This window comes from Chrysemys picta, chromosome 13 (assembly GCF_011386835.1).
Source record: "Chrysemys picta bellii isolate R12L10 chromosome 13, ASM1138683v2, whole genome shotgun sequence".
NCBI classification, from domain to species: Eukaryota; Metazoa; Chordata; order Testudines; family Emydidae; genus Chrysemys; species Chrysemys picta.
Window position 1 is genome coordinate 6,050,302 of NC_088803.1, and position 23,366 is coordinate 6,073,667.

Consider the following 23,366-nt stretch of genomic DNA (forward strand, 5'->3'; position numbering starts at 1 on the left):
GGGTAAGGATTGGGGGGCTCGGCAGGGGGCACCAAGGGGTGGGGAGCGGGGGGAGGGACTGGGCAGCGGGTGCCATGGGGTAGGGGTTGGGCCCTAGGCAGGGGTCGCTGTGTGGTGAGGAGCGATTTGGGTGTGGGGGGCTGGGCAGGGGGGTGCTGTGAGGTGGGGAGTAGGCTGGGGGTGGGGCACTGAGCAGGGGTGTGCCAAGGGGCAGGGAATGGGGGGCTGGGCAGGGTGTGCCATGGGGCAGGGAGCAGGGCTGAGGAGAGGGGTGCTGTGGGGTGGGGAGTGGGGATCTGGGCAAGGGATGCCATGGAGAAAGGAGCAGGGAGTGGGCGGCTGGGCAGAGGGGTGCTGGGGGGGGCCTTACCGGGAATTCAAACTCAGCCCCGGAGTCTGCGTCGTCTTCCTCCTTCTGGCCCTTAGGGGGTGCTGCCCTCCCAGCTGCTCGCCCCGGCCTGGGCCCCTCCGCAGGGAGCTTGGGGAGCAGCCCCCAGTCCTGGGACGCTGCCTGGGGCCAGCCCCCCTCGATTGTCTGCTGGAGACCTAACCACGGGGGAGGGGGGTCAGAGTGGGTTCCATCCTGCCCACCCCCCATATCAACCCCTCGCCTCCGTCTCTGCCCCATGGCTCGGCCCCTTGGCCCTGTCTCTCCCCTCCTCCCCATATCAGTCCCTTGGCCCAGCCAGCTTGCACTCCCCCTTTACCCTGGGGTCTCCCCATGGATGTGACACCTTGTTCCCCCCTCAGGGTGCAGTTCTCACATTTTACCACTAGGTAGCAACATCGTAACCCACTGAAGCCAGGGTGTGGCAGTAAGAAATCCCTCTCTTAAAGGGGAGGCCAGCGGTGCTGGGATGGACACCTGAGGTCCTGGCACCAGACCCGGAGGTGGGAGGGCTGCCCCCAGTGGGGGCGGGGCAGTCGTTACTCACACATATTGACCCCAGAGATGTCAGTCGACCTGCGAAGGCAGAAGGGAGGGTCAGTGGTGGGGCGGGAGGCTGCTGGGGGCCCCTGTCCTCTATGGGGGCGGGGGACAGGTCAGCCCATACAACCCCCAATGCCTCACGCTGCTGCAAAGGATTCTGGGTCATCACTTTCTCTTTTCTCCTCCTTTCCTAGCCGATTGTCCTCTTTGTCCTCCTCCGTCTCCTTCATTCTCTCTCCTTCCTCCCTCCCCCTTTTCTTCCTCTCCTCCTTTTTCTCTCTCTTTATTCCCTTTCCTACATCGATTTCTCCTGTCTTCGCCCCATTCCCTTCGCTCGTTCCCTTCGGTCACACTCCAGTTCCCTCCTTCGTTCTCTTTTCCTTTCCCTCTCCCCTGGTTCCCCCCAACCTCCCTCATGTCCTGTGCACTATTTGACCCACTTCTGCCCTAGCCTGGTCTCCCTGCCCCCCATCTTCCCCTGAGATCCACCCCGGTCTCCCCCACCCTCCAAATAATCCCTGCTCCCCCAGTGTTCCCCACTGAGATCAGCCCCTGGGCACATGTAGCCATCCAACACCCCACCTGGGCCCCAGCCGCCCTTATCATTCACAGTGTCCCAGCCACAGAAATCCCCCCTTTATTTTCTATGACCCATGTTCCCCCCATAGATTGACCCCCCCCGGCCACCTGGATCCACGGACTGGAGCCCCTGTCACTTGAGCTCAATGCCCAGCCCCCATCCAGGCTGTGCGACCCGCTATGTGCTGGTGTCACCCCTAGAGGGTGTGAGTGAGCCAGGCTGGGGGGGCGACCCTAGAGCCAGTCCCCTGGGGGGGTGGGGCCAGGGAGACCAGACCCTGCCCCCTTACATACCGTCTCGCTATCCGCGACTGGCGCAGCTCCTGGCTCTTCCAGTAGGTCCTGGAAGGGAATTGGGGGTGGGGGTGGAGTCAATATGGGGCTCGGCCTGGCGGGGAGGGGCGCAGGGGGGCACTGCTGGGATTAGCTGGGCCTAGGGGGTGGTGGCTGCAATTCCCAATGTGACTACCAGGGGGCTGTGAGGTGCAGGAGGAGAGAATGGGGGAAACCAGAGCATTTTGCCCTGTGGGGCGGGGGTGGGGCCCAGTCGGGAGCCAGGACTCCTGGGTTCTATCCGCAGAGTATCGAGGGACCTGTTGGAACAGATTTGCCCTCCCAGGGACAAATTGCTCCTGGCCCCACAGAGGGGCCTGAGGACCCGGAGGAACTTACGTGGAGAGCCGGCGGCTAGCTGGGGAAGGAAGGGAAAAAGGTTGAATTAAAGTGAGATTCCACTCTCGTCCCCGTCTCTCCCCAGCTGTGGTGCCCCCTAAGGGGGAGCACTCTGCCATCCCGGACGCCTGGGTCCCATCCCCCCTCCCAGTTTCTCCGCCCCTGGGTCTGGGACCTGAACGGCTCCCCCAGGGGTGAGGTGACTGTGCTGCTTCTTGGATGCCTGGGTCCATCCCCCGTCCTGCCCCCCACCTGAAGTTGGCTGGGTCTCAGCCCCATATTTGTATTCCCTCCCCCCGAAAGCCAAATCACTCACAATCCTTTGTATCAGGAGTCTGCTGTGCCAAGTTACTCACAGTCCTTTGCAACTGGCTCTTGCTATCCCATGTCACCCCTTGTGGGGGCTGAGAGCGCTGAAGATGCCCCCTAGGTGTGAACACTCCTGTCCCTCATGCCTGGGTCCCATCCCCCACAGGCACTGAGAGCTGCGGTGCCCCCTAGGGGTGAATGCCCTGTGCTGTCGTCCCGGACGCCTGGGTCCCATTCCCCATCCTACGCCTCACGCACCTGCCGTCTTCTTCCTGCAGAGGCAGATGAGCAGCAGCAGCAGCGCCAGAGCCGTGGCAGCCCCACCGCACCCGGCCACCAGGGGGACGGGCAGAGACCAGGCTGGTAAAAGGAGGGGATGAGTTAACAGCCAGGAACAAGGGGGGGCAGCGTCTGGGGACCCACTAAGTGCTCCAGACCCCATCCAGGGCAGGGCACAATCTGGGCCCTCCCCTTTAAGGAGGGATTTTTTGCCTGCCAGATGGTCTTGGCACTGCCTGTGGTGAAATGCTGCCACCTGGTGTTAGGCTCAGGTACTGCACCCCTGGGGCCACGTGTGACCTCTAACACGTTGTGTCTTGGCTCCAGGGTCTCCCCCGGGGTAGCAGGTGTTGGGGTGCTGGGGTTATTGCGGGGTGCAATTACAGGCCTCACCTGTCACAGTGATATTCACAGCCTGGCTCCTGGGGGATGGGATCCACCTGCCGCTCATGTTCACCTCATACCCGCAGCTGAATTCCCCGGTGTTATTGGGACCGGCCCATGGGACGGTGAGCACAGAGAAGTTCATAGAGTCGGTCCTGGGCTCTGTGGTGCTGATCTGAGGCCCTATGTCCCCAGAGATTATCTCAGCTCCATCTTTGTAGAAGTGAAACCTCCTCTTGCTGGTGTCCCCGGGGGCCATGCAGGTGATGAGCAGGGGGAGCCCTTCGCTCACCACTCCAGATGGGGGATCCACACTCAGCGCTGGCTGTGGAGGGGGATCTGAGGGGAGCAGGACAGGGGAGAGGTCAACAGAGAAACCACAGTACTGAGTTTGGGGAAGGGGCGGCTATACTGTATAATGGGCACTAGGGGGCAGCAGAGGGTGGGGGAGGGGAAGGGGCGGCTATACTGTATAATGGGCACTAGGGGCAGCAGAGGGTGGGGGAGGGGAAGGGGCGGCTGTACTGTATAATGGGCAGTAAGGCAGCAGTGGGCGGGGGAGGGCTGTCTACAATGTAGAACGGGGGCTGTGGGTGTCCGTACCAGTCACGCTCAGTGGCACTGGCTCACTGGGGGGTGAGTGGAGGTGGCGTCTGTGGAGCTCTGAGCTGTACCGGCACTGGTAGGTCCCACTGTCGCTGGGGGTGATATTCAGGGGGAACTGGGGCCCCAGTTGCTCTCGAAGTGTCTCCCCGTCTCTCAGCACCAAGTGGGCCCGCAGGATGTAGGGCCCAGCGGGGACAACGCACTCGGCTGTCACCGTCTCGCCCGTCACATAGAGCGGGAGGGGCGGGATGAGCTGCAGGAACGGGGCGGCCGGTGCTGGGAACACGGAGATGGAGATGGGGTCGCTGGCATAGGAGGGCACTTCCCTCCCCTGGATCAGGTCCACGTAGGTGCAGGCGAAGGACCGGGTGGCGTTTCTGGTGCCATTGACTTGAAGATCCTTCTGCCAAGATGAAGCGTTTCCCAACAGGGATCCTAGTGGCTTCCCATTCTCGTAGAGCCCGTACTTCACCGGGGAGGCACCAGCGGGAGCCGAGCAGTTAATTTCCACCCTGTCGCCAGCCATGTAGGCAGAATAGTCCGGAGACAGGGACACCGAGGGCTTCCCGGGGGGATCTGGGGAGAGAAACGTGTCTCAATCTTGGCCTCCTGCCCCAGAGGGTCTCCAAGCAGCCCAGGGGGAGCTGAGGACAGCGGGTCTTTGCCCCCATAGCTCCTGCAGGAGGCTGGCCCAGGGCATCCCACCCCCAATGGTCAAAAACCTTCTCCCTATGGCCAGCCCCCATGGAGCCCAGCCCGGCTCATCTCATCTCATCCCCTTTGTTCTCTTGCCTCCTTTGGCCGCCATCGCTCAACCCCTCCCCTCCTCCTGGCTCGGTGGAGCTCAGCTGGGGGATGGGTCACCCCAGCCTTTCTGGGGTTCAGCACGCAGGGGGATGGGGTGTAGGGGAACCAGGGGACAGGGTGCAGGGATGCAGGGGATGCAGGGGCGACATGATTTGGGGTGTGGGGGATGGGGTGCAGAGGTATGGGGTGTAGGTGGATGGGGTGTAATGACACGGAGACAGGTCGGCTCTCCCCGGATGGCACCTCTCACCCGGCGCGCAGTGTCCAGTACACACAGACGTACAGCCCGGCCGTCCTCGTCTCAGCCCTGAGCTCCAGCCAGCCGCCCCCAGTCGGCTCAGGGACCCTGTCAGCGATCAGCTCCCCTGGCTGTCTGTAGAATCTGTACTCGGCCACCCCCTCACCCCAGGGAGCCGAGCACCTGAGGGTCACCTGCTCCCCTGGGATGTACACGGGGTATGGGGGAGCCAGAGTGAGCCGGGGGGCAGGGGGCAGCTCTGGGGTAGATGGAGAGACTGGGGCGGGGGAGAGGGAAAGAGACAGCTCAGATGAGACCCCCCAGCTCATTCACCAGTGAGCCCGGAGACGGGTCCTGCCCCCCAGTAAGCCGGTGCCCCCAACCCCCCCCCATTTGCCCCCTGCAGCCCAGATCCCCGGGGGGGCCAGCGCCAGAGCTGGTGTCACGGGGCAGCACCTGGTTAGATCACCAGTGAGAGATGCCCCCCCGGGTGGCCCTGATCCCCCCCAGCCATGCCGGGCTATTCACAGAGCTGGGTGTATCCCTATGACCGGCACCACCCACCGTGGGTCAGGCTGTGGGAGCCGATGGATTCAAACCCCAGGGTCGAGCCCCATGGCCCGGGCCCCACCCGTGGGCACGATGTTGCACCAGCACCTCCTGCTGTGTGGCTCCAGGTTCGTCCTGGGGCAGCCGGGGGAGGCTGGGGTGTGGTGGGGTCAGAGGGGGATGGTGTGGGGTTCCCATGATGCTCTCGGGGGGCTGTGACCTCATGGCTGAGGCAGCCTGAGGGGTGGGAGGGAGAGAGATCAGAGCTGGCCTGGGGATGGGGCTATGGCAGCGGGGGGCAGGCTGGGAAGGGGCGGGCGGGCAGGTGGACAGTGCTGGGGGATGTTGTTACGTCAGAGTCGGGGCGGGCTGGGTGGGGTGAAGGTTGGCTGACCGGGGGGTGCAGAGGAGCACGGGGGTGGCTGGTGTGGGCAGGGCGGGTATCTGGCAGAGATACCCAGGTACCGATCCCAGATCGCACCAGCCCCTCTCCCCACCGGATCTGCTGCTGTCTATCTGCCTCCCTCCAAAGGGGCCCAGCCGGACTGTCTCCCCCCTCCGCCTCCCTCTGGATCAGCCCCGTCAGCGGCTTTTCTCCCCCCGACCCAGTGCCACCCTCCGGAGGGACGTGCACTCACCCAGCACCAGGATGCGGACGGGGTGGCTTGGCCTGGATGGGATCTCCTGCCCCGATTCCAGGAACCAGTACCCATAGCTGTATGCCCCAGAGTGCGATGGGGCCAGGGGGGGCAGCCGGAGGGCACGGCTGAGGTTGAGTGGGTCAGGACCGTATGCCTGGGAATCTAGGTTCTGACCCTCGAGAAACTGGATCCTCGACAGCGTGTGGCCCCCAGGAGCCGAGCATGTCAGGGTGACGGAGTTGCCGGGGATGTAGCTGGGATGGGACGGGGACACAGAGAGCTGGGGGGCAGCTGGGGGGACTGGGCGACGTGGGACAACATGAGACACAGGGAAGCCCAACCAGCTGGGGCAGCCGGGACACACACACAGGGCAGGGCTCTAACCCTCCAGCAGGGGGCACAGGGACACACACATACACACACACACACACACACACAGAGCAAGAGTAGGTTGTTAGCTCTCTCCCTCTCTCAGACACACACACGCACACAGAGCAGGACTCATCTCCTCCAGCAGGTGGTGTAGGGACACACCCACACCTACAGCCACAGCAGGAGTAGGTTGTTATCTCTCTCTAACAATCCCCCCCCCACACACCACACACACCAGCAGTAGTATGTTGTGGTCTCTCTCTCTGTCTGTCCCTCACACACACAGCAAGGCTCATCCCCTCCAGCAGGGGACGCAGGGACACACACACACCGCAGTAGTAGGTTGTTATAGAATCATAGAATCATAGAATATCAGGGTTGGAAGGGACCTCAGGAGGTCATCTAGTCCAACCCCCTGCTCAAAGCAGGACCAATCCCCAACTAAATCATCCCAGCCAGGGCTTCGTCAAGCCTGACCTTAAAAACCTCTAAGGAAGGAGATTCCACCACCTCCCTAGGTAACCCATTCCAGTGCTTCACCACCCTCCTAGTGAAAAAGTTTTTCCTAATATCCAACCTAAACCTCCCCCACTGCAACTCTCTGTGTCTCTTTGACACACACACAAAGCAGGGCTCATCCCCTCCAGCAGGGGGCAACAGGGACACCCACACCCACACACCCCTCAGCCCCTCCAGCAGGGACACCCCCCCACCCCACCGCTGTTCATTGTGATGGTAGATTTGACCTGGGAATGTTGCAGGGGGGTTGCAGTGGGGATGTGGGACTTCCCTTGAAGGAAGCTACCTGAGCTGTAACCTGAGCCAGGAGGGGGTGGGGAGAATTAACACCTTCTGCCCGGGAGACTGAACAAAGGAGAGGAGGAGCTGGGGGGAGGAGGAAGAGAGGAGCAGCAGGAGGAGTTTGGGTTTAGTTTCAGTTTGGGCTGGGTGGTGCAACGCAGGGAACCCCAAGCTGGGGTCTAAGCTCCCTGAACCTCCCAGAGGGACCTAATTGAGGGGGTCTGGTCGTACCTACACGGTCTGCTTGAGACTGTGTTCCTGTCCTTCAATAAAACCTTCTGCTTTACTGGCTGACTGAGAGTCATGGTGAATCGCAGGAAGCTGGGGGTGCAGGGCCCTGACTCCCCCACACTCCGCAACAACTGGTGGCAGAGGCGGGATCTACTGCACCCCGTGGACGGCGCTTCCTGCAGTAAGTGACTGGGGAGCAGTAAAACGAAGGGGGATTGATGGGGACCAGGCGTGCTGAAGAGTGAGAGAGAGACGGTTATTACCCCTGGGAGTGTGTGACCAGCGAGAAGGACTTTTGCAGTAACAGGGTCCCCCGGGGGGATCGCAGCGAGTGGTCCCAGGGGCGGAGGAGTCTGCAGCTCGACCCTGGCAGAGAGGTGGTGACCTCGAGAAGGGCTGGCACACTAGGGGGCCCCCTGGGAACTGTGGGGAGCTGTGAGCACACAGGCCGGTGAGTGGCCAGCAGGAAGATGTATGCCCAGCGGCTTAAGAGCGACCTGGTGGAGCTGTGCAAGCAGAGGGGGCTGCGCATTGGGAGGCTCACCAAAGAACAGCTCATTGCCCGGCTGGAGGCGGAAGATCGCGCGAATGAACTGATCCCTGTGTCTCAGGGAAGCAGCCTGGCAAATGCAGCGCAGGCACCAGTGTCTGTCCCAGCTGGGAGTGGTCAGCCGGCTGCTGAGGGCTTCCCGAGACCCCTCCTTCCTATGCCTAGGGGAAGGGTGGGGAGGAGCCCAGCAAACACCGAGGGCGCCGTGACCCCCCCGGCCAGCAGGGGATCCTCCCGGCGAAGCTCGCCGGCCAGCAGAGGATCCTCCCGGCGACGTTCGGCATCCGTGGAGCGGAATTGGCTGGAATGGGAGAAAGAGCTAAAACTGAGAGAGCTGGAGGATCGTGAACAACAGAGACAGCACGAAGAGAGACAGCGTCAGCATGAACGGGAGGAGAAAGAGAAACGGAGGCAGCATGAACGGGAGGAGAATGAGAGACAGCGTCAGCATGAACTGGAACTGGCGAGATTGAAGGGCAGCGAACCCCCGGCTGCGGTGAGTGAGGGGGGACCCAGGACTGCACGGAGCTTTGATAAGTGCATCCTGGCCCCACGCAAGGAGGGGGAGGACATGGATGACTTCCTGGAGGCCTTTGAGACGGCCTGCGAGCTGCACCGGGTTGATCCCGCGGACAGACTCCGGGTCCTTACCCCCTTACTGGACCCCAAAGCCGTGGCATTGTACCGCCAACTGGGAGAGGCAGAGAAAGGGGACTACGAACTATTCAAAAAGGCCCTGCTACGAGAGTTTGGGCTGACTCCTGAGATGTACCGGGAAAGGTTCCGGAGTCAGGATAAAACCCCTGAGATCTCATATCTGCAACTAGCCGTCCGCATGGAAAGATACACCAGCAAGTGGGCTGATGGGGCCCAGACGAAGGAGGACCTGATTAAACTGCTGGTACTGGAGCAACTGTATGAGCGGTGCCCATCCGACCTGAGGCTGTGGTTGGTGGACAGAAAGCCAGAGAACCCACGACACGCAGGGCAGCTGGCTGATGAGTTTGTAAAGAGCCGCTCAGGGGGTGGCAGGGAGGAGCCCCAAAGGAACAGGCCCGCCGCGATGCAGAGAGAGAGTCACCCTGGGACCTCCCAAAGGGGGAATCCCCTCCCACGGGGAATGCCCAGCGTCAGGGACAACCTGACCGGCTCGAGGGGACCCACGGGAGATGAGCTGCTATTACTGCGGCCGAAGAGGCCACGTTCGGGCCCAGTGCCCCAAGCTCAAGGACAGACTGAGCAGACCGAACCCGCACCGGGTTAACTTGGTAGAGGCCCAGACGGACGAGGGGCAGGCTTCTCACGCAAGAGGGGCTGGCAGCTTATCAACTGCTCAAGAGAGAGAAGGGCCCCAGGCCAGCTTCTCTGGGAGGCCAGATGCTCTGGATTCAAAGTTCTCTGTTTACAGGGTTGGCGCGGGGCTGTCCCTGCGGAGCGAGTGCCTTGTTCCCCTGGAGGTGGATGGGAAGAAAGTTTATGGATACTGGGACACGGGCGCAGAGGTGACACTGGCCCGGCCCGAGGTGGTGGCCCCAGATCGGGTGGTGCCCAACACCTTCCTGACCCTGACCGGGGTGGGCGGGACCCCATTGAAGGTTCCCGTAGCGAGGGTACACCTGAAATGGGGGGCCAAGGAGGGCCCCAAGGATGTGGGAGTGCACCACCATTTGCCCACTGAGGTGTTGATGGGGGGGGACCTAGAGGACTGGCCAAGCAGCCCCCAGACCGCCTTAGTCGTGACCCGTAGCCAGAGCCGGCGAGGGGCACTACGCCCTGACCTTGGGAAGGATGTCACACCAGAGGCACCGAACCCTACCCGGGTGGGGAGGGAACACCCAAGGACAAGGCTCGGGGTGGCTGGGGCTTCCGACCCAGCCGACGAGAGGGAGCAGGTCCCCATCCCTTCCCCAGCCGCCGAGTTCCAGGCCGAGTTGCAGAAGGACCCCTCCCTGCGGAAGCTAAGGGGCCTGGCTGACCTCAGTGTGGTACAGACCATGAGGAGAGGATGCAAGGAGAGGTTCCTGTGGGAGAAGGGGTTCCTGTACCGAGAGTGGGCTGCCCCAGGGGAAGTGGAGTCGTGGGGGATCAGGAGACAGCTGGTGGTTCCCCAGAAGTTTCGCCACAAGCTACTGTACCTGGCCCATGACATCCCTCTCGCCGGGCACCAGGGGATCCGGCGCACCAGGCAGAGGCTGCTACAGAACTTTTACTGGCCCGGGGTCTTCACCAACGTCCGGCAGTACTGCCGATCCTGTGACCCCTGCCAGAGGGTGGGGAAGGCCCGGGACAAGGGGAAAGCAGCGTTGAGACCTTTGTCCATCATAGAGGAGCCTTTCCAGAAGGTGGCCATGGACATAGTGGGACCTCTCAGCAAGACGACCCGGTCTGGGAAGAAATACATCCTGGTGGTGGTAGATTTCGCCACCCGCTACCCCGAGGCAGTGCCCTTATCGTCCATCGAAGCAGATACTGTGGCAGATGCGCTGCTGACCATTTTCAGCCGAGTGGGGTTCCCCAAGGAAGTCTTGACGGACCAAGGGTCCAACTTCATGTCGGCCCTACTCCGGTGCTTGTGGGAGAGATGTGGGGTCCGGCACAACTGGGCCTCAGCATATCAACCCCAATCCAATGGGCTGGTGGAGAGGTTCAATGGGACGCTAAAAATGATGCTGAAAACATTTATGAATCAGCACCCGCAGGACTGGGACAAGTACTTACCTCACCTGCTGTTTGCGTACAGGGAGGTACCCCAGGAGTCTACCGGGTTTTCGCCTTTTGAACTGCTATATGGAAGGCGGGTAAGGGGGCCCCTGGACCTGATGAGAGACGAATGGGAGGGGAAGGCCACTCCTGATGGAGAGTCGGTGGTGGAGTATGTCCTGACCTTCCGGGAACGACTTGCCGAGCTCATGGACCTGGCCAGGGAGAGTCTGGCCAGAGCCCAGAGGAAGCAGAAGGTCTGGTATGACCGCACAGCACGGGCCCGCGCCTTCGCCACTGGGGATCAGGTGATGGTCCTCATCCCCGTGAGGAAAAACAAACTCCAGGCCGCCTGGGAAGGGCCCTTCAAGGTTGTCAAGCAACTAAACGAGGTAAACTATGTGGTGGAGCTGTCGAACCGGGCACACCACCACCGGGTGTACCATGTGATTATGATGAAGCCATATTATGACAGGGGGAATGTGGTGTTGGCCGTGTGGACATTGGGAGGAGCAGGGAGATGACCCTTTAGTAGATCTATTCCCTGGGACAAGAGCTGGCTTCCCCCTGGAAACAATTCCCCTCTCTGATCGGCTAACCCCTGCCCAGCGAGCTGAGATCGGAGGGGTGCTGCATCTGTACCAACAGCTGTTTTCCAACCAGCCTGGACGCACTAATCTGACTGTCCACCGGGTGCAGACAGGATCGCACCCGCCTATAAAATGCTCCCCCTTCCGAGTCACAGGGAAAACTGCTCAGGACCTGGAAAGAGAGGTCAATGACATGCTGGCTTTGGGGGTGATCCAGCCGTCTTCCAGCCCTTGGGCCTCGCCGGTGGTGCTGGTCCCCAAAAAGGACGGGTCGATCCGGTTCTGTGTGGACTATCGGAAGCTCAATGCCATCACTGTAGCCGATGCCTACCCCATGCCCAGGCCGGACGAGCTCCTAGATAAGCTGGGAGGTGCTCGGTACCTTACCACCATGGATCTTACAAAGGGCTATTGGCAAGTGCTGCTGGATGCAGATGCCAGGCTGAAATCGGCCTTTATCACCCCTCTGGGGCTCTATGAGTTCCTGACCCTGCCCTTCGGCCTCAAGGGAGCGCCGGCCACCTTCCAGCGCCTGGTGGATCAGCTACTGAGGGGGATGGAGAGTTTTGCCGTGGCGTATATCGATGACATCTGTGTCTTTAGCCAGACCTGGGAGGACCACATGTCCCAGGTTAGACAAGTGCTGGACCGACTCCAGGAGGCTGGGCTGACCGTAAAACCGGAGAAGTGCAAGGTGGGGATGGCTGAGGTATCCTACCTAGGCCACCGGGTGGGAAGCGACTGCCTAAAGCCGGAACCAGCCAAAGTGGAGGTGATCAGAGACTGGCCCGCTCCTCAAACCAAAAAGCAGGTCCAAGCCTTTATTGGGATGGCAGGGTACTATCGGAGGTTCGTGCCCCACTTTAGCGCCATAGCCGCCCCCATCACTGAGCTGTGCAAGAAGGGGAAGCCAGACAAGGTGGTCTGGACCGAGGAGTGCCAGGAGGCTCTCCGGGTGCTGAAGGAGGCTCTGGTCAGTGGCCCAGTTCTGGCAAACCCAGACTTTGACAAGCCCTTTATGGTGTTCACCGACGCCTCAGACACGGGACTGGGGGCGGTGTTAATGCAGGAGGATGAAAAGGGGGAGAGACACCCCATTGTGTACCTGAGCAAGAAGTTGCTACCCCGGGAGCAGAACTACGCAGCCATCGAGAAGGAATGCCTGGCCATGGTGTGGGCCCTGAAGAAACTAGAGCCATATCTCTTTGGGCGTCACTTCACCGTGCACACCGACCACTCTCCCCTGACCTGGCTGCACCAGATGAAAGGAGCCAACGCCAAGCTCCTGAGATGGAGCCTGCTCCTGCAGGATTATGACATGGACGTGGTCCATGTGAAGGGACGTGACAACCTGATAGCGGACGCATTGTCCCGGAGAGGGAGCCCTGAACTTCCCCAGGTCACTGGTCAGAGTGACCCCGCTCAGTTCAGTCTCGAAGGGGGGAGAGATGTGACGGAGCAGGGCAGATTTGACCTGGGAATGTTGCAGGGGGGTTGCAGTGGGGATGTGGGACTTCCCTTGAAGGAAGCTACCTGAGCTGTAACCTGAGCCAGGAATGGGGGTTGGGAGAAGTGACACCTTCTGCCCGGGAGACTGAACAAAGGAGAGGAGGAGCTGGGGGGAGGAGGAAGAGAGGAGCAGCAGGAGGAGTTTGGGTTTAGTTTCAGTTTGGGCTGGGTGGTGCAACGCAGGGAACCCCAAGCTGGGGTCTAAGCTCCCTGAACCTCCCAGAGGGACCTAATTGAGGGGGTCTGGTCGTACCTACATGCTCTGCTTGAGACTGTGTTCCTGTCCTTCAATAAAACCTTCTGCTTTACTGGCTGACTGAGAGTCATGGTGAATCGCAGGAAGCCGGGGGTGCAGGGCCCTGACTCCCCCACACTCCGCAACACTCTTTGACACACACACAAAGCAGGGCTCATCCCCTCCAGCAGGGGGCAACAGGGACACCCACACCCACACACCCCTCAGCCCCTCCATCAGGGACACCCTCCTACCCCCCCGCTGTTCATTGTGATGGTCGTGGGGTGGGGAAGGGGCTATACTGTATAATGGGCACTAGGGGGCAGCAGAGGGTGGGGGAGGGGAAGGGGCGGCTGTACTGTATTATGGGCAGCAGAAGGTGAGGGTTGAGGAAGGGCAGAGGAAGAAGAGGTTTGGTGGGGGGGGCATCTCTGCACCTCCCCCAACCCCACTGCTCATTCTTGCTGTCTAGCACCACCGGATATGGGGGGAGAGACCCCGGCGGGACCATCCCGGGGGTCAGAGCCTCACCTGACACTGATACAGTGATCCTGTTACTGTTCTCAGATGCAATCTCCTGCCTGGCCTCCCATCTCCAGTACTGACAGGTGTAGGAGCCGTCATTCCCCCTCTGTGCTGTGAGCTCCATCTGGGCCCCCCCGCTGGCAGCTGGCAGCTCTTCAGGGGTCTGATCCCCTCTGTGCAGGTGGAACCTGAACCCCGCCACCTCCTCTCCACCGGGTGCTGAGCAGTTGAGGGTGACCTTCTCCCCGGGCAGGTACACAGGGAGCTTGGGATGCAGAGAGAGTTTGGGGGCCAGAGGAGGAGCTGCAATAGAGAGAAAGGGGTCAGTGCAGAGGGGCAACCCCCCCCCCAGAGTCAAGAGAAGTCGATACGGGGAGTCCAATGATCCCCCAGCCTGTGACATACCCCGCAGAAAACACCCCGCAGGACAGATGCCAATCCCCAGTCTGAGTGGAACGGCATCTCACAACTGGCAGAGCTGTGGGGGAACAGCTACAGTCCTAACCGAATAAGCACCTCAAAATACAACAGGTGAAATTCCTGGCAAGACTTTCGCGTGATTTACAAACAGAAGTGCTGAACTTTGAGCTGCTCAACTTGGAGCAAATGAGCCTGGACAAGCCCACATTTGGCAAAGGCGAGGATATGATGCCAGAAAGACCTGGTGGTCTCCATAAATTTCCCTACTCAAGAAAAATAAAGATTACACTCCCGGATAACTGAGGACGAGACACAGGTAATGACTGAGGCGCTAAAGAGTGAGAAATGTGCTGAATGGTATAAATCAAGGCCGTGGTTTGGTAGTTTAATACTAATCGTTCATGACGATGGATGTTGAATGGTCTTTTTCATCGTGTGTCCTCCACCACAATCATGGGTATTTCCAGTGCTGGCCACATGCTATGGCCCAGTCTGCAGATCTTCCCCCAGGAGCCGGAAAACCAACAGATGTTCCTTAGTTTGTGTTTGCCACGGTCACATGCGTCTGGGTCACTGGACTAGCCCCACTTCCACAGATTGACTTTGGAGCTGCCAACTTTTGTTCGGAGATGATTTAAAGATCTCCAGGTCAACCAATCCTTCACTCCTCTGGGGAGGCATTCGGCAAATCGCTTTACATTTTGACAATCTTGGTGAGCATTTCAAGTCATGTGTGCCACGTTTCCAGTTGTGTGGCCGTGGATCTTTTTAAGCAATTCCATTACAACTAGGAAGCTTTTCTGTGATTTCAGGGCCACCATTGGCCATGTACTGGATGTCTGGGATGGCCAACGCATGCACATCACGGCCCACGTCAGACTGTCTCAATCTGCAAATCCTGCTGAACACCTACCACTACAATATGTGGAATGGGAAAAATAAGGGCTGTTTTATTAGTTTAATCTTCCTAGTTCATGACGATGTACGTTGAATGGTAAAAGAATCATGGAATTATGTTGGTGCAATGCCAGTGATTTGTAACAACATAGAAGAATGAAAACAACTTACGAACGTTTGGGTAAATGTATAACTGGAGACATGGGATGACAGACATAGAAGCACCAATTAATCTATAAAAACAAAGTGACCGAGGGCCCAAATTGGAGAACACTAGTCCAGAGACTGAGACAAATTTGGAAATTTGGGGCCCTGCCTGTTCAGTCCGATCTGACTTATTGTTTGATCCATGGAAGGAGTAGGGGCCTCTCCAGAACACACACAAAAAGGGCAAAGGGGTGCTGGAGATAGGGCTGGACTCACCAGTCACAGTGATGGAGACAGATTCACTCTTCCCTGACAGGATCACTTTCCCAGATCGGATTATCCAATAGGCACAGGAGTACGCCCCAGCATTCCCAGTCATAGCCGTGCGCTCCAGCCAAGCCCCCTCGTCCAGCTCGGAGATCTGCTCCCCGATTTGATGGTAGAATCTGTATCCCCTCACCTGCTCGCTGCCAGGAACTGAGCAGGTGAGCTTGACACGTTCCCCCTGAAAATAGATGCGTTTCGGGGGGTCCAGATTGATTTGGGGGGCCAGCGGGGGGTGTGGGACACCTGGAGAGAATGAAGAGCACAGAAAACAAGGAGAGAAATGGAAGGGCTCTGAATGAAGAGCACCTGGCTGATTGTGCAAATAAAATGGGGAGCTGTCACATACCCCTTGGGCAAGCGAGGTGGAGAAAGAGCCCCAGAGATCGACTGTCCAGCCCCCTGAGGCTGACCATCCAGTTGCCTGGTCTCTCCTTGCCATGGGATTCTGTGATGGCCAAAATCACGTCTGGGTTCCGAGAAGTACTGGATCCATTCATGGAGGACAGGTCCATCAATGGCTCTTAGCCAAGATGGTCGGGGCCACAACCCCATGCTCGGGGTGAGGCTGAACCTCTGATTACTACAAGCCACAATGGACACCTGGGCTGGATCCCTCCATAATTGCCCTGTTCTGTACGCTCCCCCTGAAGCTCTGGTATGGGCCACCATTGGAGACAGGCTACTGGGCTAGACGGTCCAGGGACCAGCATGGCAGCTCTTATGTTTTGACGCTGGTCCCTGCTATCACATGCTGAGAGAAAGGAGCCTCACCGGTGACTGTGATGGAGATGGGCTGGCTCTCTAGGGAGGAGATCTCCTGCCCAGGTTCGGCTACCCGGTACATACAGGTGTACGAGCCAGAATCCTCCATGCCGAGTCTGCCAATCTGGTAACTCTGAGAGTCCTGTCTTGTGCATGCCACTTGTTCCCCAGCCTTGAGGAAGCAGAACCCCATCTTCTTCTCCCAGCTGGGAGCTGAGCACATCAGGGTAACAGAATCTCCGGTGGTGAACTCAGGGCCCGTTGGGGACAGCCGCAGCGTTGGCCGAAAGGTTTCCGGGAGCACGGAAGGCCCTGAAGAGAGATAGTGGGGACTGACCCCTCCAATGACCCCCAGTGCTATAGAGCTCCCTCCACCCAATCAGGAGTTGGCTGATGTGTCCAAAGGGAGATGACGCCCAAGTTCATTTGCTACCACGCCCTATTTCCCTCCCTGGTCACTAACGATCCTTCCCCACCCAGAGATGTTTTCTCTGAGGAGCATCAGCTCTGGGTTCACCCACTTTTCATTTACTGATTTTCTCCGTTTTGTTGCCCGTTTCAGGGAAGGTTGATTGGTCTTTAAAGACCATCAGGTGATGCTCCTGGGATAAGGCAGGTGAGAGCCTACAGCTAACCCAACAGGCCAACCGGTGCTCGGTCTCTTTGGAGACAGTGAATTTAATAATTCCTGTGAGTCTCCAAGCAGCAGGACTGGGAACTGCAGGGAGATGCCTCTGGGGACACCGACTGGGACCTGCAAGGCCAGGTTTGGACTAGCAGATCTCAAGGAGTTTGCTGGCAAGGCCGACAGGTGGGAATGTCAGGGAGGTGACGGACATTTCAGCAGCACCACAGCTCTCCCTTGCTGAGCAGAGCATCACAGGGACTTAGTTGCTAACACGACCTCCCTTGACAAACCAGCTCTCCTGGACAGGAGCTCTCTGATTGCCCAGAGCAATCACATTGCAATGGCCGAGCATTTTAGCTCAACGACCCTCTTGTGCGATTCTGTTCCCACCTTCCTTCGGAGGTTCAGCCGAAGATGGAGACCAACCGACCACAGCGAAGGTAAAGAATCCCCCATCCAATGTGGAGTCTGCAGTCTGGCCCAGATACCAACCCCCCAGTCAGTGGCGTAGCCAGCTTTTAAGAGGAGGGGGAGCAAACCTAAAAAAGGCGCCCCCATGGCTCCTCCTCTGGCCACGCCCCCCGGCTCCTCCTCCGGCCGCTCCACCGCCCCCCCCCCCTCAGCTGGGTCCTCCGGCTGCACTGCCCCTCCCCGCCATGGCTCCTCCGGCTGCGGCTGCCTGGCTGTGCCCCCCCTTTGCTCCTCCAGCCGCGGCTGCCGGCCCGCAGCCAGCCTGCGGCCCCCCTTCTCCGGCCGCGCCCCCCCTCGCTCCTCCGGCCGCTTTTGCAAAGTGTGCTGAGGGGAAGCGGCTGCTTCCTCTGCACCCCACTAGCTACGCTCCTGCCCCAATATCAGACAGGATTCATCAGCTCTACAGACAGATTACTCAGTCCATCACAGACGTCCCGGTCGGTAGCCCACAACCCCTCCAGTCTGAACAGCCATCGCCTGACCCAAGAGGTGTAGATGGAAACATGACTCACCTGTCAGATGGATTGAGAGGGGGGCACTCGGCAGTGACTGGATCATTCTTCCTGAGACACTGATCTCATAGCTGCAGGTGTAAGGGCCGGTAGCGTCCAAATCAGACTGACGGAGCTGGAGACGGGCACTCGGCTGTGAGACAATGACATTCCCCTGCCTCAGGAACTGGTACCTTGTACCCATGTGTGCCGGAGGGGCCGAGCATTCGATGGTAATAGGGATCTTCCCGGGGGGATCAGAAATCTCAGAGATGGACGGAGCAAGAGGGAAATCTGTGAAGAGCAACAACAGGAGAGAAGAGGGAGTGTTAATGTACTGAGAGTGTGGAAATAGCAGCGCGATTGGTGATGAGGAAGTGGGGTCTAGAGGTCAAATCGAGGCATGGGCTGGGAGCCAGGACTCCTGGGTTCTATCCCCCACTCTGAGAGGGGAGTGAATTTCAGTTCTTGAAACCCTGACACAACTAGAACGAGGAGAACCAGGCAGTGAAACTGAGCTGATGCCCTTGGCAGCAGCTAGATTGCTGGTTGTGTCTCAGCCACTGTAGGGGGAGAAATGCCGGTGACCCCAGATCAACCAGCCCTAGGAAACAGATGCACCAGTCGCTAGGGCCAAGCAGGGATGGCTGCGCTCCGAGATGGTCTCCCACTCAGACTCTGCTCCCCCGTACGGGCAGGTGTATGCTTTTGGGATCCCCATCACAGCCATGAGCCCCAGCTGAGAACTCCTGTTCTGAGCAGAGAGACCTGCAGAGACCTGCACCCTGATTTCATTGCAGAAGCCATATCTCCCCCCTGGGAGCCGAGCACCGGAGGGTAACACGCTCCCCAGGGAGATAGACAGAATGCTTAGGGGCTAGAGAGAGCATGAGGGCCGGCTGCCCCCTGCACCCCAAGGGACTGTGAGAAAGCGTCCTAGGAGATGCTGGTTCAAACCGAGCTCTTTTAGGGCTTGATGAGGTGAAAGGAAGAGGCCCCTGGCTTGCACTCCAGAGGCCGTGCTCACGCAGTGTGGCCGGCCCAGTGCTTGTGGTGGGACCACGCGGACAACATATACAAAGTAAATAGCCTGAAATAGATCTCAGTCATCATTGTTCTTACTTGGCCTCGTGGTAAATTTCAGTTATGAAGGTTGGAAATATTTCTCTGTTGTGTTGTGTGTGGGCAGCGAAATCGGTGTTTACCGACAAAAATCGAATACAGAACAGACTCCCGTTCCGGACTACGTCTGCCAAGATGCACAGCGCTCACCCCTCTAGTTGAACTGCTGCAATGCAACATGGGGGGCTTAGTTCTGAGAGGGGGGCTGGCCAGGAACGGAGAATGGGGCCATGAAACACCAGAACTGAAACTCCCATCAGGCACCACAGCCACTCCAGGAAGACACAGGATATGAACAGAGCCAAAAATAAAGCCTTTTGTTTCAAGAAGGAGGAAAAGGTCTCATGCCGATCCACAATGTTTAAATGAAATGTTTTGACGTGTCCGCAACGAATTTCAACCCTCCCCTTCCGTCCCATGCAAGGACTTTGGAGGACCAGGTCACAAGCACTATTCAACAATGTGTCGTATCTGCAGTCAAAGGCCAGAAGGGACCATCATGAAGCTCCTTCAAGCCAGAATCAAACCAGCGACCTAAAACTTAGCCACGTTCTTGAAATCTACAGTCCGCCTCGCCACCAGCTCAGGCGCCGGGGATCTCTAGAGCTCAACAGGTTTAGCTTAACCGAGGTGTGGGGGGTGGTTACCTGCTCCTGCCCAGAAGGGCTTAAACCAGCCCTTCGAGAGGGCTGGGGCAGGGGGAAGAGCTGGGCTGATTGGGGGAAACAGCCTCAGCTGTGGCCATGCCCCCAAACAGACCCAGCTGGCCCTATACAGGCCAGGGAAGCCAGGAGCAAACAGGTGTAGGCGTCTGTAGAGGGAGAAGGGCCTGGCTGCTGCAGGATTAGCAGGAACCTAGATTGGGAGCAGGGCTGGGGAAGGGCCAGAGGAGCTGGGCGTTCCGGCCTGGAAAGCCCCAGGCTGCGGCCTGCTGACAGGTCTATTAGGTACTGGGGTTGCAGGGGACAGCCCATGGGTAGGCAGAGGCAGCAGTCCAACCCCCCCTTTGCCTGTGATGAGTGGCGTACACCGCAGTGAGCGGGGGCTGGACGGGGACTGGCAGTAGGTGAAGTGGGGATTGTGGGTGGGGGTTCCCCTGGGAGGGGGAGACCCTGAGACAGGGGTTCTGCAAGGGGGGGGCAGAAACCCAGTGAAGGGGCACCAGGTCCTGGGAGGGACACGGGGGCCAGAGTGAGGTAAGGCGGATCACCGGCCTGCAGAGGGCGCGCCGGAGCTGGGATGAGCTAATTCCCACGGACAACCAGCAGGAGGCGCCGCAGGGGTGATTCCGCCCCCCCCCAAGGCGAAGGGGTGATTTGATCGCGGTCTATAAGTACCTAACGTGACGACAGAAATCTGATACCACAGCCAAAGATCTAACAGGATCCAACGCATGAACGCTGAAGCTAGACAAATTCAGACTGGGAATAAGGTGGAATAAGGGAGGCCCGGGGAATTCACCACCGGAACAACGTACCCACGGTCGTGGTGGATTCTCCATCACTGGCCATTTTAAAAACAAGTTGGATGTTTCCCTAGAAGATCTGTGCTAGTTCAAACAGGAATTACATTGGGGACTGCCAGTGGAGACGGGACTAGGTGATCACAGTGGCCCTTTCTGGTTTCAGAATCTGTGAAATGGTTTTGGTTTGTTTTGGGGGGGGCGGGGTTCATTATTTTTTTGGTGTAGGTGGAGCGAAGGTAAGGAGACCATCCATCAAGGGTAAGACCCTGGGGGTGGAAGTGAGCAGGCTGGTGACCCTCCCCACACATGAGGGACTAGGCTGGGGTCTCACATGTGATGGGGACGGGAATCCCCTATTAGACAGCAGGAGAAAGGGGACTCACCCAGTACTGATACCTGGACGGGCTGGCTGCGCGCAGAGTAGATGGTCTGTCCGTCTCTCACTGCCCAGTACTCACAGCTGTACGCCCCTGTCTTCCCTGTCTCAGCCGTCAGGACCAGCCAGGGCCCCCCGGGCAGGCCAGTAGTTTCCGTGAAGACCCGCTCCCCGTGCTGATTGTAGAACTGGTAGCTGTTCACCGCCTCCCCACCAGGGGCCGAGCATCTGAGGGTGAGACGCTCCCCCAGGACATACACAGGGTGCTGGGGGTCCACGATGATGGTGGGGACTTGCAGGGGGGCTGCGGGAGGGCAGAGAGATTCAGGAGAAGTTATGCTCCCCCAGCCAAGTGCTGCCTCCCTATTCCTGCCCCCCTTGGCTGTAGCCGGCAGCCCCTCACAGCTCTCCGTTCCTCCCACACAACAGGCCCCAGAGCTCTGGCTGCATCTCTCCTGGCCTCACTCCCCCAGTGCTCCATGGGGAGGGGGCAGGAGCCCCTGTCACTTCTAGGGGGTTCTGCTTCCTGGGCATGGCGCTGCTCAGTCAGCTCCGTGGGGGTGCTGAGATGAGGGGAGTGGGGGTGGGGAGATGAGAGGAGATGGCAGCTAGGGAGAGAGACCCCCCCCATGGAAACCCCCCGGCTCAACCCCCCCTCCCAGCTTGCAGCCAGCACTGCTGAGATTTCACTCTGCATGTGGCCCTGGGGCCGGGTGAGAGTCTGTTTTTGGGGTGCTCCATTTCAAGCAGCTTACAGGAGTCTGGTTCTAAGCAGGGGGGTGGGGTGGCTGAACCCTATCAGAGAATCCAGCCCCTATAAGGGGACCCCAGAAAACGGAGCCCCCCACAAATCACCAGTCACTCTGGGAAGTCTTCCCGGGGGCCCCTGCAGGTCCCGAAGCTGGGAGCCGAGTGGAGCATAAACAGAGTGAGATGCACTCAGAGGTGGGGTGGGGTGGGAGGTCCATGCACACAGTGCCTGGGACCCCACAGTGAGAAGCCAGGCACACAAGCGAATACTGGAATCAGTGTCCCCTGTCTGGTCCCATTCCCCACCCCTCTGGGGCAGGATTGGAACTAGCGTCCTCCCTCTAGGGGAAAGGCCCCATGTCCCATTCTCTGACCCAACCAGCCAGGCCCCCCATCATGGGGCCAGACTGGAACTTGAAGTCTGCCCCATCAGGTGACCCCCTTTCATGGAGGGGACCCACCTGGACGGACAGCTGGGGCGTGTGTGTGGATTGGGTCCCTCCTTACCTGCAGGTGACACCAGCTGGGGAAGGATCTGGAGAGAAGCTGAAGGAGAGAAGAGACAGGGAGTGAGCGCTCCAGGGATGGCACAGGAGGGAAGGCCGCACAGCCGTTCACTCCACTTTCCCCCTCACTCCATTGCTCACTGCTTTCCCCCTCTCCCCTGCTTCCTGTGTGAGTCGGGAGGGACTCAGCTGCAGAGCCGGGGCTGGGAGCTGCAGGCACCTGATGCAGGTACGAGGTGGCCCTGGCTGAGGAGAGGCTGATACGGGTGATGACTCGGTACCTCCCCACCTGCAGTAACCGGACTCTGGGTGTCCATTCAGTAGATCTGACCGGACACGGTCAGGTCCCCTTTTCGACCGGACTTTCCGGTGAAAAACCAGACAGGTGGCCACCCCACGGTGGACGTGGTATTCCAGTAGCCATCACACCAGTGCCAAATGAGAGGGGAGGGCCCTGAAGAACACTCTGATGTGGGTATCGGCTGCTGCCACACCTGGTACTCAGGGTAGACCGGGCACCCGCCCTATGTCCTAGTTATCACCTCTCCACTCTCTCCACACAAGACCCCGGCAGCGGCTAACCCTGTCGTCCCCCCGCCCAGTATTACCCCTTCCCACCCACCCCCTCACCCCCAATTCTGATCTAGGCCACAGGGCACCCAGTAGGAGTCGCTCATGGGGTTAACGACACCATTTGCCACAAGGCAGCAGAGATGCTGTTGAAGAGTGGGTTGGGTACAGGGGGCTGTTGGGGGGCACAGGGATCCGCTGAGGGGGGTGGCAGGGCCTTTTCGGTGCGTCTACTGTACACTGAGGCTGGGCTCTGATTCAGCTGTGAGCCCCAGCTCCCGTTCCGTCCACACACAAATAAGCCTGACCCAGGTCCTAGGGCCCCACTGGGGGTGTGGTTCAGAGGCCAAGTCTCACAGCGATTCGGGTCCCAGCCCCGTCGCTTTGCAGTGCGGATGTGGCCCAAGGTCTGCATGGTGCAATATGGACGTGTTAGCATGGCAGAGAGATCCGGGCCCAGCCCTTGGAAACCCAGGTTCACGGTGCAGGGCCGACGCTCGCACGTGGGCTTGGACCCAGAGTCCACCAACCCGGGTCCCACAGACGCCGACTTAGCGTGCCGTGAAGACGCGTCCTGTGGGATCACTTGTTAACTGAGGGAGTATTTCTCATTCTACGTTCTGTCATTTCCTCCCTTTGGTCTCTTCCACCCCCTCCATCTATTTCAGCTCCACCGCTGCCCCCCACTTTAGTCCTGGATCCCCCACAGCCTGTGTATCTCCGAGGGGAGCACGTTGCCCTCCAGTGCACAGCCCCCCAGGCAGATGGGAAGAGACGATACAGATTCTTCAAGCAAAGAGAGGAGCAGAACCCAAACGAGCTTCCCCCAGCTGCCAAGGAGGGCGCCCGGCTGCAGCTCGGCGCTCAGCTGGGGACCGGCGGGAGGTACACCTGGGGTATTGGTTATACTGCTCTGAACGATGGAT

At 59.3% G+C, this 23,366-nt stretch overlaps 1 protein-coding gene across 3 annotated transcripts in view; it reads right to left on the reverse strand.

Annotated features, from left to right (window-relative positions):
• LOC101949469 (Fc receptor-like protein 5) overlaps positions 1-23,366 on the reverse strand; it is a 47,221-nt gene that overhangs the window by 959 nt on the left and 22,896 nt on the right. For 2 of the 3 annotated variants that reach the window (XM_065565367.1, XM_042844933.2), the window contains exons 2-14: positions 21,872-21,910; positions 20,622-20,918; positions 17,673-17,945; positions 16,071-16,373; positions 15,249-15,542; positions 13,515-13,811; positions 3,758-4,336; positions 3,164-3,493; positions 2,750-2,851; positions 2,183-2,201; positions 1,805-1,852; positions 936-964; positions 371-546 (exon numbers count right to left, since the gene is read on the reverse strand). In XM_065565367.1, coding sequence (XP_065421439.1) covers positions 371-546; positions 936-964; positions 1,805-1,852; positions 2,183-2,201; positions 2,750-2,851; positions 3,164-3,493; positions 3,758-4,336; positions 13,515-13,811; positions 15,249-15,542; positions 16,071-16,373; positions 17,673-17,945; positions 20,622-20,918; positions 21,872-21,910 — 2,786 coding nt within the window. The remainder of the gene's footprint in view (positions 1-370; positions 547-935; positions 965-1,804; positions 1,853-2,182; positions 2,202-2,749; positions 2,852-3,163; positions 3,494-3,757; positions 4,337-13,514; positions 13,812-15,248; positions 15,543-16,070; positions 16,374-17,672; positions 17,946-20,621; positions 20,919-21,871; positions 21,911-23,366) is intronic. The other variant, XM_065565368.1, reaches the window with a different exon arrangement.